Below are 18851 nucleotides of genomic sequence, written 5' to 3' on the forward strand. Positions count from 1 at the left end.
CAAGATGTCACTATCTATTCCCTACATTCTATACCTTCTATGTCCTCCTTCGCAGTAAATATTGATGCAAACTACTCGTTTAGTATCTCCCCCATCTCGTGCGGCTCCACACAAAGGCCATCTTGCTGATCTTTGAGGGGCCCTATTCTCTCCCTAGTTACTCTTTTGTCCTTAATGTACTTGTAAAAACACTTTGCATTTTCCTTAACCCTATTTGCCAAAGCTATCTCATGTCCCCGTTTTGCCCTCCTATTTCCCTCTTAAGTATACTCCTACTTCCTTTATACTCTTCTAAGGATTCACTCGATCTATCCTGTCTATGCCTCACATATGCTTCCTTCTTTTTCTTAAACAAATTCTCAATTCCTTTAGTCATCCAGCATTCCCTATACCTACCTGCCTTCCCTTTCACCCTAACAGGTATATACTTTCTCTGGACCTGTGAACATCTGCCCCCAATCAGCTTTTGAAAGTTCTTGTCTAATACCGTCAAAATTAGCTTTCCTCCAATTTAGAAATTCAACTTTTAGATCTGGTCTATCCTTTTCCATCACTATTTTAAAACTAATAGAATTATGGTTGCTGGCCCCAAAGTGCTCCCCCACTGACACCTCAGTCACCTTATTTCCCAAGAGTAGGTCATGTTTTGCACCTTCTCTAGTAGGTACTGACTCAGAAATTTTTCTTGTACACTCTTAACAAGCACCTCTCCATCTAAACCCTTAACACTATGGCAGTCCCAGTCTATGTTTGGAAAGTTAAAATCCCCTACCATAACCACTCTATTATTCTTATAGATAGCTGAGATCTCCTTACAAGTTTGTTTCTCAATTTCCCTCTGACTATTGGGGAGGTCTATAATACAATCCCAATAAGGTGATCATCCCTTTCTTATTTCACAGTGCCACCCAAATAACTTCCCTGGATGTATTTCCGGGAATATCCTCCCTCAGCACAGCTGTAATGCTATCCCTAATCAAAAATGCCACTCCCCCTCCTCTCTTGCCTCCCTTTCTGTCCTTCCTGTGGCATTTGTATCCTGGAACATTAAGCTGTCAGTCCTGCCCATCCGTGAGCCATGTTTCTGTAATTGCTATGATATCCCAGTCCCATGCCCTGAGCTCATCTGCCTTCCCTGTTAGGCCCCTTGCATGGAAATAAATGCAGTTTAATTTATCGGTCCTACCTTGTTCTCTGCTTTGTCCCTGCCTGCCCTGACTGTTTGACTCTCAACTGTACCTGTCTCAGATTGATCTCTTTCCTCTGTATCTCTTGGGTACCAAACCCCACCCCCCCCCCCCCCCCCACCCCCCCCCCACCACCTTACTAGTTTAAATTCTCCTGAGCAGCTTTATCAAATTTCCCTGCCAGTATATTAATATGTGAATCCTTCTTCCATACACCAGCTCCTCAACCATGCATTCATCTGCTCCATCCTCCTATTCCTCCCCTCACTAGGTGGTAGCGCTGGGAGTAATCCAGATATTACTACTCTCGAGGACCTCCTTTTTAAATTCCTGCCTAACTCTCTGTAATCTCCCTTCAGAATCTCAACCTTTTCCGTTCCTATGTCACTGGTTCCAATGTGGACAATGACCTCCTGATGGTCCCTCGTCCCTTTGGGAACATTCTGCACCCTCTCTGAGACATCCTGGCACCAGGGAAGCAACACACCATTCTGATTTTTTGCTGCTAGCCACAGAAACATCTGTCTGTGCCTCTTACTAGAGAGTCCCCCATCCCAATCGATCGCTTGGAACCTGACATACCCCCATTGCATTAAAGCCAGTCTCAATACCAGGAATTTGGCTTCATTCCCCTGAGAATCCATCACCCCCTATATTTCCAAAACAGCATACTTGTTTGAAATGGGTATAGCCACAGAAACTCCTGAGCTACCTGCCTACCTCTCCTCCCTTTCTTGAATTCAACCCATCTACCTGACTGTATTCACGGCTTTTCTCCCTTCCTATAACTGCCATCCATCACACCCCCTTGCTCTTGTAAATTCCTCATTGCATTCGATCTGATTCACAACCAAAGACATTTATTACAGATATAATCCTCAGTAACCTGTAAACTCTCCCTAAATTCCCACATCCGACAAGAAGAGTGTATCACTCTACCAAGGTCCATTTTGCTTCTTCCAATGTGCAGACCCAGAAAATAGCACCATCTTATTGCTCTACAAAACACTGCTTCAGGTTAACCTAATACTTATGGCTTATGTTATTAAAATTTAATTAAGAGACAGATCCCAATAAAAACATATAAGAATATAATCAAGAAAGAACCCACTTTACTCACTACTGTAGATTTACAGTAAGGCTATATATAAAACTATTCACTTATCTGTTCCTCTGCTGTGACGTCTCCTAAACAGGTTCCTCCAAGATCAGTTATGAATTTCACTGTTTGTTATGTTTTCCTAGACGCACACCAATGTCCAGCGATACATGAGTTCAAACAGCAAAGGCAGTAACTGCACAGATTCACTGCTGTGTCAGAATCCTGTGTAGATTTCCTATCTCTCTCTCTCTCTTCCTTACAGACCATGTGCTCGCTGCCTTTGTCTGTCTTTCTCCCTTTTAAAAGTGCTGTTGTTCTGACTTTTATTTTCTCCAAAGTGCCAAAACATTTGCAACAGCATATAAAACAGTAATTGCTGCTCCTGGAATTCACCTCCAATGCCAAAAATACCTCAAAAAAGAAACATCGATTACAGCTACAAATTTTTCCGGTCCTCCATCTTAGATTACCCAGAATTCAAGTCACCTCTCAACCTTCTTCTCTCTAACAAAAACAGCCTCAAGTCCCTCAGCCTTTCCTCATAAGACCTTCCCTCCATACCAGGCAACATCCAAGTAAATCTCCTCTGAACCCTTTCCAAAGCTTCCAAGTCCTTCCTATAATGTGGTGACCAGAACTGTGCGCAATACTCCAAGTGCGGTCACACCAGAGTTTCGTACAGCTGCAGCCTGACCCTGTAGCTCTGAAACTCAATCCCTCTCCCAATAAAAGCTAACACACCGTATGCCTTCTTAACAGCCCTATCAACCTGGGATCTATGTACCTGGACATGTGTAGTTTGAGACCATGCCCTTGTCATAGAGTCATAGAGATACACAGCTGAAAAATGTGTTGTTGGAAAAGCGCAGCAGGTCAGGCAGCATCCAAGGAGCAGGGGAATCGACGTTTCGGGCATAAGCCCTTCTTCAGGAATCTTTCTCATAGAGATAAGCAGCTTGGAAACAAGACCCTTCAGTCCACCTCGTCCAGGTTGACCAGCTATCCTAAATAAATCTAATCCCATTTGCCAGCACTTGGCCCATATCCCTCTAGACCCTTCCTCAATACCCATCCAGATGCCTTTTAAATGTTGCAATTGTACCAGCCTACACCACTTCCTCAGGCAGCTCATGCCAGACACGCACCACCCTCTGCATGAAAAAGTTGCCCCTAGGTCCCTTTTAAATCTTTTCCCTCTCACCTTAAACCTATGCTCTCTAGTTTTGGACACACCCACTCTAGGGAAAAGACCTTGTCTATTTACTCCATCCTTGCCCCTCATGATTTTATAAACCTCTCTAACGTCAGCCCTCAGCCTCCGAAACTCCAGGGAAAATAGTCTCAGCCTCTCCCCACCGCTCAAACCTTTCTAGCTGGAGATGGTCACAGCTTTGAAAGGTGCGATCTAAGGATCTTTGGTGAATTTCTGCCGTGCCTCTTGTAGCTGGTACATACAGTGCTGCTACTGAGCGTTGGTGGTGGAAAGAGTGTAAGTTTGTGGATGTGTCAAGCAAATGGGCTGCTTTGTCCTGAATGGTGTCAGGCTTCTTGAGTGTAGTCAGAACTGAATCCATCCAGGTGAGTGGGGAATATTCTATCACAGCTGGAAATGTGTTGCTGGAAAAGCGCAGCAGGTCAGGCAGCATCCAGGGAACAGGAGAATCGACGTTTCGGGCATAAGCCCTTCTTCGGCTTATGCCCGAAACGTCGATTCTCCTGTTCCCTGGATGCTGCCTGACCTGCTGCGCTTTTCCAGCAACACATTTCCAGCTCTGATCTCCAGCATCTGCAGACCTCACTTTCTCCTCAAATATTCTATCACACTCCTGCCGTGTACCTTGTAGGTGGTGGATAGGGTTTGGGGAGTTGGGGTGTGAATCACTTGCTGGGGATCCCTAGCAACTGTATTTATGAGTCCAGTTGTGTTTCTGATGAATGGTAGCCACAGGATGTTGATAATGAGGGATTCATTCTGTCCCATTTAGCATGATGATAGTGCCACACAACACAATGGGAAGGTAGAAATTAATTTTCACAAAGACTGTATGGTGGTTACTCTTACTGGTACTGTCATGGAAAGATACATTTGCGACCAGCAGATTGGTGAAGATGCGGTCAAGTATATTTTCCCTCTCGGTTCCTTCATCATCTGTTGTAGACGTAGTCTCGGTTGGTAGTGTTTGCTGCCTTGTTGGCACTGGGATATTGAAATCCCCCATCCAGAGTACATTTAGTGCCCATGCCACCCTCTGTGCTTCCTTCAAGTGTTGTTCAACACGGAGGAGCACTGATTCATCAGCGAAGGAACAACAGTTCATGGTAACCAGCTGGAGGATTTCTTGACCATGTTTAATCTTTTACTGTGGGGTCCAGAGGCAATGGTGAAGACTCTCAGGGCAACTCCTTTCTGACTGTATAACACTGTGGCACCAGCTCTGCTGAGTCTGACCTGCCAGTGGGACAGGACATATCCAGGAATGGTGCTGGTGGTGTCTGGGACATTGTCTTTATGATACGGTTAGTGTGACTATGCCAGGCTGTTGCTTGGGCAATCTATGAGACGGCACTCCCAAGTTTAGCACTATCCCCTAAGTATTAGTAGGGAGGATTTTTCTGGGTCGACACAGCTTTTTCTGACGTCCGTGCCACACAATGACATCGCCAACAGGTCAGAATCGAACCATTACTACTTGAAAGCAGAGGGGATGGGCTAGTGGTATTATATCGAGACAGTCAGTGTGAAGGTTGATGCCAGGTGCACTATCCAGTTTCATTTCATTTCATGTTGAGATTTCAGATCGATCGATACAACTGAGTGGCTTGTTAGACCATTTCAGAGAGCCGCTGAGAGTCAATCACATTGCTGTGGGTCTGGAGTCACACGTAGGTCAGATCAGGAGAAGATGACAGATTTCCTTCTCTGAAGGATATTAGTGAACCAAATGGGTTTTTCCTGACAATCGACAATGATTTCATGATCATCAATAGATTCTTAATTCCAGATTTCTTTTATTGAATTTGTCCCACTATCTATCATGAACGTCTGGATTGATTGTCTCGATATAATACACTAGCCCATCCCCTTCTGCTTTCAATTTCATGATTTTCAAGTGGTAATGATTAGATTCTTACCTGATGGCAATGTCATTGCCTGACGTTTGTGTGGGATGAGTAATTGCTTGCCACTTTTCAACCTAAGCTTGGATACTGCCCAGGTCTTGTTCCATTTCATGGAATCATAGAATCCCTGCCAGGTGAAAGCAGGCCAATTGGTCCATCTAGTTCATACCGCCCCTCTAAAGAGCATCCGAGTCAGCCCCACCCCCACCCCCTGCATTTCCCACAGATAATCCACCTAGCCTGCATGTCCCTGGACACTGGCAATTTAGCATGGCCAATCCACCTAACCTGCACACCTTTGGACAGTGGGAGGAAACCTGCGTAGGCACGGGGAGAGTGTGTAATCTCCACATAGACAGTGCCCACGGGTGGAATTGAGCCAGGCTCCCTGCGGCTGTGAGACAGCCGTGCTAACCACTGAGCCACAGTGCTGCCCATTTGGACATAGACTACTTCAGTATCTAAGAAGATGTGAATGACGGTGAACATTAGTCATTCAAATTCATAGAATCGTTGAATCCCCACAGTGTGGAGGCAGGCCATTCAGCCCATCTAGTTCCAAACCATCCTATAAAGAGCACATCCCTGGACACTCTGGGTAATTTAGCATGGCTAATCTACATAGCCTGCACATTCCTGGACACTCTGGGTAATTTAGCATGGCCAATCCACCTAGCCTGTACATCCCTGGGCACTCTGGGTAATTTAGCATGGCCAATCCAGCTAAGGTGCACATCTTTGGATTGTGGGAGGAAAACAGAGCATCTGGAGGAAACTCACGCAGACACAGAAAGAATGTGTAAACACAGGGTGGGATCAAAATTGGTCTACGAATTGAATTCCCTCTGTGCTGCTAGGCACAGCCAGGTGAGTTGGTATGGTTTTAGATACAACTACCTGTTTGATTCAATAAGTCGCACTGTCCACAGACATTTGGCCACTTTGCAACTCCTCTCTCCTTCACAGGTGCCCTTTGTGTCCCACTGGTGCCCACAGTACACATCCTCAGCTGAACGGAGTTCCGATGAGGAAGAGCTGGAGAGGCGAAGTCCACCATTAGAAGTGTCGGATGGAGAAACAGAGGTTACAGATTCTTTTCCCCACATGGGTAGTGCAGATTCAGGTGGGTATGAGGAGGAAGATTGAAGATTAAAGATTTTACAGACAGCACCTGTAGTAGCAATGAAGGGATGGGTAGCAGGAATAGAGGTGGGATTCAATAGGGAATAGACGGGAATGATGGGATTGAGGGGAAATAACACAAGGAGTCTGGAATTGCTTGTTTTTTTTTATTTATTCACAAAATGAGGGTGTCATTGACTGGGCCAGCATTTATTGTCCATTGCTAATTGCCCAGAGAGCAGTTAAGAGTCTGCCACATTGTTGTGGGTTTGGGAGTGACATGTTGGCTTGACCTGGTAAAGATGGTCATTTGCTTCTCTAATGGATGAACATTAGTGAACCAAAAGGGTTTTTCAAGCAACTGACAATGGATGTATGGTCATCATTAAACTCTTAATTTCAGATTTTTTTATTGAATTCAAGTTCCACCAGCTCCCATGGTGGGATTCAAACCCAGATCCCCCGAACATTACTGGGTCACTGGATTAACAATTTAGCAATAATACCAGCACTAAGCCATTGCCTCCCCTGCAGTTATGATTATGTTAAATGACAGCAGTGCACTGTATGCAGGGGATATTCCCTCTGCCTTCTTTTTTTAGGGGGAGCATACCCTTTCCTGGGCACCCATCTTGAAAGGTTGTCAGAAGGTTAGAACCCCTGCAATTTCACCGCCCTTACAGACCTCACTCAGCTCAGAGGCAGCCCATCTGCAATGGGTACCCTTTCCATTCTGAGGACTGTTAAAAGTCGATAAAGGCAAGAGATGTGAAAGATTACCTGCTTTTATATCATTACTCTGCTTCATGTGGGCAGTACCCTCTTCTTCAGTGAAGATAGATGCAAAGGACCCATTTTCTAGCTTTAAGGGTGGGCATGGGGTAGGTGAGAAGGAAGGGTTTGCCAGAGAGAGAGAGAGAGAGGGGATGAGGGTGTAGTATATTGCAAGTTCTAAACATTATGTCACGTTGTCCTCTGTGCTGGAAAGATGTGCAGGGAGTTAGTCCAGACGTGGCTCCAGCAACTGAGGAGCTATTGGTCTCACCCACAACAAAACACAAACGAAAGGTGATAATGAGCTGGGCTGTTTCACATTTTATTGAGAAATTAAGTCTCCAGAAGATTGTGACATGAATTTTTGGAATTCCAAAGGCTGATTTTGTGGAAGTGCGAATATTGTATTGAGGTGAAACAATCAGTTCACTGAGCAATTCAACTCTCAGAGAGAGGAACTGACTGGTAGAATTACAAGCAAACATTACTGATTTGGCTAGAAGTGAATCAAGTAGGTGATAAGGATAATAGCAATGTCTTCTCCATTGTGTTGGGGCTAGGTGCTTGTGAGAGCCTGGATTATTATAGATTATAGGCGCTCGAGAGTTACCGGTTAGCCAGGAAAGACCTAAAGAGAGAGCTAAGAAGAGCCAGGAGGGGACTTGAGAAGTTGTTGGCTGATAGGATCAAGGAAAACTCTAAGGCTTTTCTATTGGTATATCAGGAATAAAAGAATGACTCGAGTAAGATTAGGGCCAATCAAGGATACTAGTGGGAAGTTGTGCGTGGAGTCAGAGGAGATAGGGGAAGCGTGAAATGAATATTTTTCATCAGTATTCACACTAGAAAAAGACAATGTGGTCAAGGAGAATACTGAGGTACAGGCTGCTAGAATACATGGGATTGAGGTTCACAAAGAGGAGGTGTTAGCAATTCTGGAAAGTGTCAAAATAGATAAATAACCTGGGCCAGATGGGTTTTAACCGAGGATTCTCTGGAAAGCCGGGAGGAGATTGCCGAGCCTTTGGCTTTGATCTTTACATCATCATTGTCTACGGGAATAGTGCCAGAAGACTGGAGGACAGCAAATGTTGCCCCATTGTTCAGGAAGGGGAGTAGAGACATCCCTGGAAATTATAGATCTGTGAGCCTTCGGTTGTGGGTAAAGTGTTGGAAAGGGTTATAAGAGATCGGATTTATAATCATCTACAAAGTAATAAGTTGATTAGGGATAGTCAACACGGTTTTGTGAAGGATAGGTCATGCCTCAAAAGCCTTATTGAGTTCTTTGAGAAGGTGACCAAACAGGTGGATGAGGGTAAAGTGGTTGATGTGGTGTATATGGATTTCAGTAAGATGCTTAATAAGGTTCCTCACGATAGGCTATTGCACAAAATACAGAGGCATGGGATTGAGGGTGATTTAGCAGTTTGGATCAGAAATTGGCTAGCTGAAAGAAGACAGAGGGTGGTGGTTGATGGGAAATACTCATCCTGGAGTTCTGTTATTAGTGGTGTACCACAGGATTTGTTTTAGGTCCACTACTGTTTGTCATTTTTTTTATAAATGACCTAGATGAGGACATAGAAGGGTGGGTTAATAAATTTGCAGATGACACTAAGGTCAGTGGAGTTGTGGATAGTGCTGAAGGATGTTGTACACAGAGGGAGATAGATAAGTTGCAGAGCTGGGCTGAGAGGTGGCAAATAGAGATTAATATAGAAAAGCGTGAAGTGATTCAATTTGGAAGGAGTAACAGGAATGCAAAGTACTGGGCTAATGGTAAGATTCTTGGTAGTGTAGATGAGCAGAGAGATCTCGGTGTCCAGGTACATAGATCCCTGAAAGATGCCATGCAGGTTGATAGGGTTGTTAAGAAGGCGTATGGTGTGTTAGCTTTTATTAGTAGAGGGATTGAGTCTCGGAACCACAAAGTCATGCTGCAGCTGTACAAAACTCTGGTACAGCCACGTTTGCGTATTGCGTACAGTTCTGGTCACCGTATTATAGGCAGGATGTAGAAGCATTGGAAAGGGTTCAGAGGTGATTTACTAGGATGTTGCCTGGTATGGAGGGAAGGTCTTACGAGGAAAGGCTGAGGACCTTGAGGTTGTTTTTGTTAGAAAGAAGAAGGTTGAGAGGCAACTTAATTGAGATATATAAAATAATCAGAGGGTTAGATAGGGTGGACAGTGAGAGGCTTTTTCCTCGGATGGGGCTGGCTAGCACGAGGGGACGTAGCTTTAAATTGAGGGGTAATTGATATAGGACAGATGTCAGAGGTAGTTTCTTTATTCAGTAGTAGGGGCGTGGAATGCACTACCTGTAACAGTAGTAGACTCGCCAACATGAAGGGCATTTAAATGGTCATTGGATAGGCATATGGACGAGAATAGAATAGTGTAAGTTATATGGGTTTCACAGGTTGGCGCAACACCGAGGGCTGAAGGGCGTGTACTGCACTGTAATGTTCTATGTTCTATTATTAATCACGGATTATTCTGAGATTAAGGAGATTCTGGGCTGACAGTATCACACACAGCCCGGAATGAAATTGCAATGTATTCATTAAAAGGAAGCAGTTGCCAAGTGAGATTGTTGCAGGTTATGTGATGTGAACCTAGTGAGTAAACACAGTAATAATATTTTGGTGTTGGTTGCAGTTAGTTTTGGTTGCAATATGATGATACATCCTGTTGCAGACCATTAGTCATAGTCAGAACAAACACAGTTTCCTGATGAGAAGAAATTTGCTGAAAGAAACATGGTTAAACAGGACTGAGTCATTTATAGTCGGGATCAGTAAGAATACATCTGACATTGAGGGAGAGCGAAGAAAGCGCAAAGTGTTCTCTGTGAGCATGGAGGACCAGGGAATAAAATTAGGCAGTCAGGGTGGGGGATTAGTTGGAGAAATTGAGCACTGCAGATGCTGGAGATCAGAGTCGAGAGTGCGGTGCTGGAAAAGCACAGCAGGTCAGGCAGCATCAGAGGAGCAGGAGAATCGATGTTTCCAGCATAAACCCATCATCAGGGTGGGATTAGTTGTATAGTTATTGAGTCATAGAGATATACAGCACAGAAACTCAGCCCTGTCAACCAGATATCCTAAACTGACCTAGACCTACTTATTCATGTACCATCCAGACGCACTTTAAATATTTTAATTGTATCCGTCTTCACTACTTCTTATGGCAGCTCGTTCCATGCACGCACCACCCTCTGCGTGAAAAAGTTACCCTTCAAGTCCCTTTTAAATCTTGCCCCTATCACTTTAAGCCTATACCCTCTGGTTTTGGACTCCACTCCCTGTGGAAAAGACCTTGACTATCCATCCTATCCATGCCCCTCATGGTTTTATAAGCCTCTATAAGGGTCACTCCTCAGCCTCCAATGCTCCAGCCTACTCAGCCTCTCCACATAGCTCAAACCCTCCAATCCCAAGCGACATCCCTGTAAATCCTTTCTGATCCATTTCAAGTTTAATTACAGTTACCCACAAGTCAAATGGATTTTTCCAGGGGCATTATTTGAGTAAGTCATTAGGTAGTGTCCCAAATGTCTGACTTTAACCATGAGAATGAGTAGATGTCACCTTCTTGGAAGTAAACAGGCAAGGTGATCTTGTCTTGGTCAACAACTATAGGAACTGAAAACCATGTGTGTTCAAATTATTGAAGGTTTGAGAATCATAGAATCATCAAATTCCTACAGTGCGGAAACAGGCCACACTAGCCCTCCGAAGAGTAACCCACCCAGACCTCTACATTTACCCCTGACTAATGCATCTAACTTACACATCCCTGAACACTATGGGCAATTTAGTTCACGTAACCTGCCCATCTTTGGATTGTGGGAGGAAACCCAGGCGGACACAGGAAGAACGTGCAAATTCTACACAGACAGTTGCCCGAGGCTGGAATCGAACCCAGGTCCCTGGCGCTGTGAGGCAGCAGTGCTAACCACTGAGCCACCGTGATGTTGCAGAGTAGGCCACAATTTGTGACAGGAGACCTTGAAATATTTATGAAAAGTGATGTAATACTCTAATATCACCCAGTGGCAGAAATTATAGACTCCAAGAAGCCTTTGCTCAGTTCTCTTTGACACAGCTAAACCTCATGGGACTTACATCACAAGGTCTTGCTTGCATACATTGCTCAGAAAAAAATTTTGTTTCTTTCAGCCTGACCTCAGTCAGCAAACATGGTAGCAGGAGGAAGTCGCCTAGCCCCTCAAACCTGCTCCATCCCTCAACAGACCATGGCAGATCCGATTACCCCCTCCTTCCTGAATACCCCAGTTTTAATTACATGGCCACTATTTAGGTTAAAACCCTCTCTACTTCCCTAGTTATGCAGTTCGCTAGAACATTAGTCCCAGCACATTTTCAGAGATTGCCCCAATGGTTATAAGCCCATACTTTCCCCGGTGCTGGTGCTATTGACCCATAAACTAGAACCCACTTCTCCCACGCCCAATCATTTCTCTAACTTTGCCTTCTGTCAACTGGCAAGTAAAAGGTAACAGGAAAACGAGACAAAGAGAAATTGAGCCCTGAAATGGGAGGTATGAAACAGATAGAGTTTGGTGCTGGTCAGAAGGTCATGATGAGGTGGGGGAGGGGATGAGTTGAAGGTGGTGATTGAAGTTGTTGTGAAAAGACCAGCTACAGTCACACACCCAGTGAAGACCAGAGAGAGAGAGAGACTCTGTCAACGTCACCTTGATCACTTGCCGAAAGAGGAAATCTGACAAAGGGAGAACAGAGAAGCTCCCTGACCATCCAAAATCCTGCCACAACCTAAAGGGAAATTCAGAAAGAAAGTGAAAATCAGAAAGAAAGTGAAAACCGTCTGGTATTACAGAACCCCCCCCAGAAGAGCGAAATAAGTCAGGCTCTTTGGTTACAATAAAATCAGTGTCACAGTCCCAATTGTTAAGTAGATTTGGTAGTCAAGATCAAAGCTCAGGTTCCATATTTTCAAAGAGGGCAGAGTCATGGGAATAGCAGGCAGAAACAGAAAAAAAACCAAGTAAGTTAATCGAGAATATCTGGCAGAGAAGAAGCTAAAAGTTGTTCAGTTTATTATTTCTTGTCAAATTATGGTCTACACATGCTGGCGTGCAGAAAGATTCTTTTTGCATTTAAACCACTTTCAAAGCATTAGTTCTATACTTTAGTACTGATTACAGTAAAAACATATCAGCAAATCAAATTGTTAACTTTTTCAAATATTGTTGATATTGGTTTAGTTATATTAATCTGTGGAAAATTACATTCATGCACCATTTTATCACATTAGTACACCAGGCACTTGAGTGGGGGGGGGAGTATAGTTCATTGTTGGGGAAGTTTTTTTTAATACTGCCCTTTCTGCATAGTTAGTTCAGGAACAGCTGCCTGCAACTGCGCATGTGCTGTGCCCGGAGAAATGCAATTATATCCTTCAGATACGGACTGATTTGCTGTAGTCATGTGACCTCTGTTCTAAATGCTTTATGTACAGTCTGTCAGAGCCATTAAATATACCTCACCTGAAACTCAGGGATGGATGTAACTGGAAATGTGAGGATTTTCAGAGTTGTGAAAGAGCTAGCTACTGAAAGAACCAGCAAGGATGTGAAAAAAAAAAGCAGTCTTGAATTTACCGGGTGAGTCCAAATGGAGATTAAAGAAGATGTGCACAGAATTCAATGCTTTTCCCACTCTCAATGGTAAAACTATGAAAGTTGCAATGTTAAGAACGTGGGTATTTAAAAGTAACAAGCCTGTTATCAGTGTTGGGCAAGCTATATTGCAGCCTAGACCTCACTAAGGTGCAGAAAAGACAGACTACAGAGACTTTGAAAGCTTTGAAGAAACTCTTTGAACTTCATATCAATATTATTTCTGAATCGTATTTGTCCAAAATTAGAATTCAAGCAGCGAGAGAGACTATTGATGAATATGCGACCACAGTGATATATTTAGCTGAAACCTGAAAGCTTGGACAACAAAAAGATGATCTCCAAGATAGGATTACCTGAGGTATTAGAGATTCTGTCATGAGAGCACATCTGCTTAGAGAGGAGGAAATTGCTCTCAAGAAAGGTATCAGGTGCAGAAGTTCTGAGCTGGATTGTGTTAATGGCAAACAGGCAAGGCATTGTATTATGCTGAGAGACATTTCAGGGCAATGAAAACAACATAATTAGAGAAGAAAAAGAGAAAAAATGTTTACAGAAAGATCAAGGCCAGAGTTTAAGATGTAGACATTGCAAGGACATCACGCAAAAAGATGGCATGAGGAAAGCAGTGCTATAACTCCAAGTAGCTGAATCACTTTGCACAGCAGTGTTCAGCTAAAAAGAAGCAAAACAAGCCCATGAAGGTGTCTGCTGGAAATAATTCCGACAATTCACTGTACACCATCTAACTAGTTGGAGTCTAAAGGTGGTCACTGACTTTTGACTGTCCCAACGATGTCTGCAGAAGGAGAGCATCAAGTTTTTGTGAAGTGTTAGATAGACACCGATGCTTCAAGGAAGCGACAACTCATATAGGCTGAATGAACAGAATGGTGGCAGTGAAGGAAACCAGAGAAACAGTCAATGAATTTCCTGGATTGGAAGCTATTGCGGATGATCTCGTTTATAGATATGAGATAAAATGGAAGGAGCTTTTGTAGATCACAATAAAAATTGAGTACAACTGCTCGAGAGAGCTTGCCAGATAAACCTGAAGCTGAACAAGTAAAGGATGCAATTATAGATGTTGAACTCATGTGCTGACAGAGACAGGACTTCAGCCAGAACATGACATGGTGAGAGCTGTAGCAGAGATGCAATGATCAGTACAGGTGAAAACAGTGGACCTGTGAACTATTTAATGAAGTTCTTGCTTACGTTGTCATCAGAATGTGAATCAAGCTCACTGTGCAGGATATGCAGCACAGAATACGAAGCAGCTCACTATAATGGGGCAACTGACAGTGATACCACCAGTGCAGGGATACTACAATGTCAATGATGAAGTCACTTTGCAATGTGATGGCAGTGAGACACAACTTGGAACCACCCCGCGCAGGAAGGACCACCAGTAGCATTTGCATCCTGGATATTAATGCAAACTCAACCAGGTTACCTTCAGATTGAGAAGAAGTGCCTCACTATCGCCTTTGCGTATGAGTGTTGTCATCAATACCTGTTTGGGACAGATCCTAACAGTGAATTCTCACCACACATCACTTCAAAGCATTGTTTTCAAATTGTACGTATTGTTGCAGAGCATCTGCAAAGATGTTACTTTCATTTGCAGAGAAAGTGTCTGGAATGGATACATAAGTAAGGGCAACATGCTGACAAGAGCAGCAATCCGTATGAAGAAAGTTCCGGATGCTGAGGCAGGGTGTGAAATTTTCCAGATTCCACAAAAATCTTGATGTGCTCTGCAAACCCAGCAGAGACATTGCATAGGGAAGACAAAGCAAACTGTGGAACAAGATGTAACTCTCAAAGTGCTACAGGAAATAGTGTTGAAGGGATAACCTGAAAGCTTTAAGAACACGCCTGTTGCTATAAGGGAGTATTGGGCGGATGGGAGATGAAGTGATTGCTCAAACAAAGTTTGAAAGGAAGTGGGATTATTATCTCTAAGTTGATGACAGCACAGCCACATGAGCCATCCAGGAATTGAATCTGGTCTGAGAGAGACAGGAGACATGCTGTACTGGCCAAACAGGACCACAGCAGACAGCACACTGCCTGAAATGATAAATGGGTTTGGCAGACTAAAAAGGCATAGTGACACACACAATTCCAGACAGACCATGGACGGAGCTTGGAGTAGGATCTTCTCAGTCTTGCAGGAAGTCACCATATTATTCCGACTACTGGATGATGCCAATGACCATCAATGAGATTGTAGAACGCAAGAAGCACATTTCATTTGGTACAGTGTTTCCGATTTTGGAATGCCTGACGATGGCCTTCAATTCATAAATGCAGAATTTAGCTGCTCATGATCGGATTTTGAAATTCTACAGTCTGCATTATCTCCACACTATCCTGGTCAAAGGGAAAGAAGATCGCAAAGACATTGAGCACATCCAGCACGGACTCGTAAAAGGCCTTGCTCGAGTGGAAACCAACACCTTCTGAAGGCAGGGGAGGCTATCCAGGCTAAAGTTACCCCGAGAATGAAAACTGCTGACAAACCAAATTGATTAAAAAGCTAAATTCCACTTTGATAAAACTGCAAAGTCATTGACGGAGCGCACATTGGAGAAGCCAGTGGGACTGCAAACGCTCAAACGCTCTCAGTAGAAATGGCAACTCAATACCTGTGCAGAACAGGTGTCATCCAACAACCGTTCATGTCTGCAGACCTTTAGATACAACCTGACTCAGGACCCACCTTTTCCGGATACTAGTCGGGAAAATGTGACCTCGCTGTCTATGCAGAGAACGCAAACGATTATCCCAGAGAGCCAGTGCTCCTGAGCAATAACAACAGCGGTGACCATGGCAACAGCATTCACCCCAGGAAGATACTCCCCGGTGAAGGTATGCAATGCATGTACAGAGATTGATGAAAGTGGAATTCACAAAAGTTAACACACACTTCTGTAAATGAATGAGCATTTTCTTTGTGATCATCTGTTCCGGGTAACTTTTGATAACTTATAACTGCAAACGCTAGTGCATGCATTTTGTTTTATATGAAGGGGGAAGCGCTTGGAGAAATATAGTTGTGCTCAATGCTTGAGGCTGACTTGCTGTGCTGGTATGACCCCCAACTCTGTCAGAACTACCAGAGCGCTGTCAACAGGAGGGGAGGAAGGGTTACAGTTTTTAACAGCTGTTGCAAAACTTACAAAGTCTCTTGTGATGATATCCACCCCAACAGGAAACAAGAAGAAGATCCGACTCTACCAGTTCCTGCTGGATCTCTTGCGGAGTGGCGATATGAAGGAGAGTATCTGGTGGGTGGATAAGGACAAGGGGACATTCCAGTTCTCCTCAAAACACAAGGAGGAACTGGCAAACCGCTGGGGGGTACAGAAGGGTAACCGCAAGAGGATGACCTACCAGAAAATGGCCCGTGCTCTGAGAAACTATGGCAAGACGGGGGAGGTGCGTAAGGTAAAGAAGAAGTTGACGTACCAGTTCAGCGGCGAGGTGATGGAAAGATTGGAGTGGAAGCGATACCCATAATGAGTTGTTCCCCTTTCTCCTCCACCTCTGCATGCTCACAGCATCAACAACCACTCTGCCCCTTTCCGTCTGTACTGGGGAGCCCCTCATTCAGAGACACCGAGAAATGTTGGAAAGAAGACAAAATCTCACATCGATCCGGAAATATCTGGGAACGAGAATGCATCACACAACTCCTCAACAGTGCCTCCCCTCGCCCTCCATTTGGTCTGCCGACCCTCCATTCGCACACCCCACTCTGCCCTCAGCCTGCCATCCCTCCTCCTATCCCAATGCCAACTTACTCCCATCCCCACAGACTGCCCTCTGCCTCACCACCTCCTCCTCCTCCCTGCCCTTTTCCCTCCAATCCTAATGCCTACCTGCCCCGTGCCCCCTCTCCACAGCCCCCACTCCCTGCCCATCGCGTCCAATGTCCATCTATCTTCTGCTGCTCCCTAAACCTCTGTTCCCTTTATCTCCACCTGCCTCCCCACCCCTCTCCTTCACCTCATTCACCTACTTGCCATTTCATCTGTCTCTCCATAGTTCACCCTGCTGCCTCTTCCTTCCTTCCCCTCCCTCATTCCCGTTTTTCTCTCCCCCTCTATCTCTTGTCCACCCTCTTCCACTTGCTGCAGACATAACTTGCTGATGCCAGTGGTTGGTGGGGAAGGGTACTGGGCAGGTCCCCAAGTTATTCAGTCAGGGGCTCAAGGGAGTTGGGATTGTGAGGGAAAATAAGTGCGCCTGTCTGCTTATCTCTATTTTCTGCCGCTGGGTCTGGCCTCTGTCTGTACGTGACTATGGAATAAACCCTCATCATCGAATCCACCACTGACCTCACTCACTTTCACTTGGTCTTTGTGAATGGGCTTTGTGAGGCAGTTCATTCACTGGTCTCTCCATCGAGGCCCAGAGATGCCTGCCTCAAGGCACAGCCAAAGAGCCAAGAGCCAGGAACACTCTTCATGCAACACCCAAAAACCCCTCCAAAAACATCAGGCAATCACCATCTCCAACAAGAGACAATCTAACCAATCCCCCTTGACATCCAATGGTCTTAGCATCACTGAATCCCCCAATCCTGGGGGTTACCTTTGACCAGAGACTGAACTGGACTTCCCACATAAACACAGTGACTACAAGAGCAGGTCAGAGGCTGGGAATGCTGTGGTGAGTATCTTACTTCCTGACTCCTCAAAACCTATCCACACAAGTCAGGAGTGTGATGGAATGCTCCCTACTTGCCTGGTTGAGTCAGGCTCCAACAACACGACTGAAGCTTGACACCATCCAGGACAAGTGCCCCAAGCATCCACTCGCTCTACCACTGACACTCAGTAGCAGCGTTGTACTATCTACAAGATGCACTGCAGAATTTCACCAAAGACATTTAGACAGCACCTTCCAAACCTATCACCACTTCCATCCAGAAGGACAATGGCAGCAGATACATGGGAACATCACTACCTGCACGTTCCCCTCCAAGCCTGACTCATCATCCTGACTTGGATACATCACCGTTCCTTCAGTGTTGCTGGGTCAAAGTCCTAGAATTCCCTTCCTGAGGGCATTGTGGGTCTAACTACACCCCAAAGGACTGCAGCAGTTCAAGAAGATAGCTCACCATCACCTTCTCCAGGCCAACTAGGGACAAGCCATGAATGATGCCCCAGCCAGCGACACCCACATCCTGTGAGGGACTCACTAAGGAAAAAGTCCACTTCTGTTCCAAGGGAGTGTGCTTACTAACTCCCAGCCAAGGCCTGGACCTAACCAACTCTAGTTCAGTTTGGAGTAAATATTTCCAATCCCGCTTCCTTCTTGGGGGTCACCTCACATCAGCAGATCCCTTTCAGAGACTGATAATGAAAAGAGCAAAGGAAATGCTTGGAGGTCTCCATTGTACAACTGTCCTCCCAGAAAAGGTAATTATTTCCCATTGTCCTGCTAGGTGGAGTCTTAAACAACTGGGATTAAAACCCAATGAAGCCACCTCAGAGAGGTATGAAGTCTGGGCTCAAATGCTTTAGCTTTTTCACTGTAACAATGGATAAATGTCTGTTTGAAAATAAACTGCTGTAAATGTACATGTGATGAATGTGTGTTCATGTGACAGTGTTGTTAATTAAAATTGCCTTGCACAGCAATAACATTGAAAAGAAACAATTGTATGTTTAACCAACAAAGTAGGAAACATTGGAATTTGTCTGCGAAAAAAGACAAACATCTGACAATACTCTGCAGGCTAAACCTCATAATTGGATTTATTTATTTGTATAAGAAAATTCAGAGAAAAATTAAGATAAAACCTGATTACTTTTCTTTAAAAAAGAGAAGTGTTCAATCTTAATTGTGTCAGAAAA

The 18851-nt window shown here is 44.5% G+C and overlaps 1 protein-coding gene across 1 annotated transcript in view; it reads left to right on the forward strand.

The window, feature by feature from the left end:
- Nucleotides 1–18582, forward strand: part of spi1b (Spi-1 proto-oncogene b) — a 43546-nt gene extending 24964 nt beyond the window's left edge. Inside the window, exons 4-5 of the mRNA XM_043706315.2 lie at nucleotides 6376–6532; nucleotides 16196–18582. Coding sequence (XP_043562250.1) covers nucleotides 6376–6532; nucleotides 16196–16503 — 465 coding nt within the window. The 3' untranslated portion in view covers nucleotides 16504–18582. The remainder of the gene's footprint in view (nucleotides 1–6375; nucleotides 6533–16195) is intronic.
- The last annotated feature ends 269 nt before the right edge of the window (nucleotides 18583–18851 follow it).

Source organism: Chiloscyllium plagiosum, unplaced genomic scaffold (genome assembly GCF_037043375.1).
Source record: "Chiloscyllium plagiosum isolate Xiang-an unplaced genomic scaffold, Cpla_swu_hap1 HiC_scaffold_18, whole genome shotgun sequence".
NCBI classification, from domain to species: Eukaryota; Metazoa; Chordata; class Chondrichthyes; order Orectolobiformes; family Hemiscylliidae; genus Chiloscyllium; species Chiloscyllium plagiosum.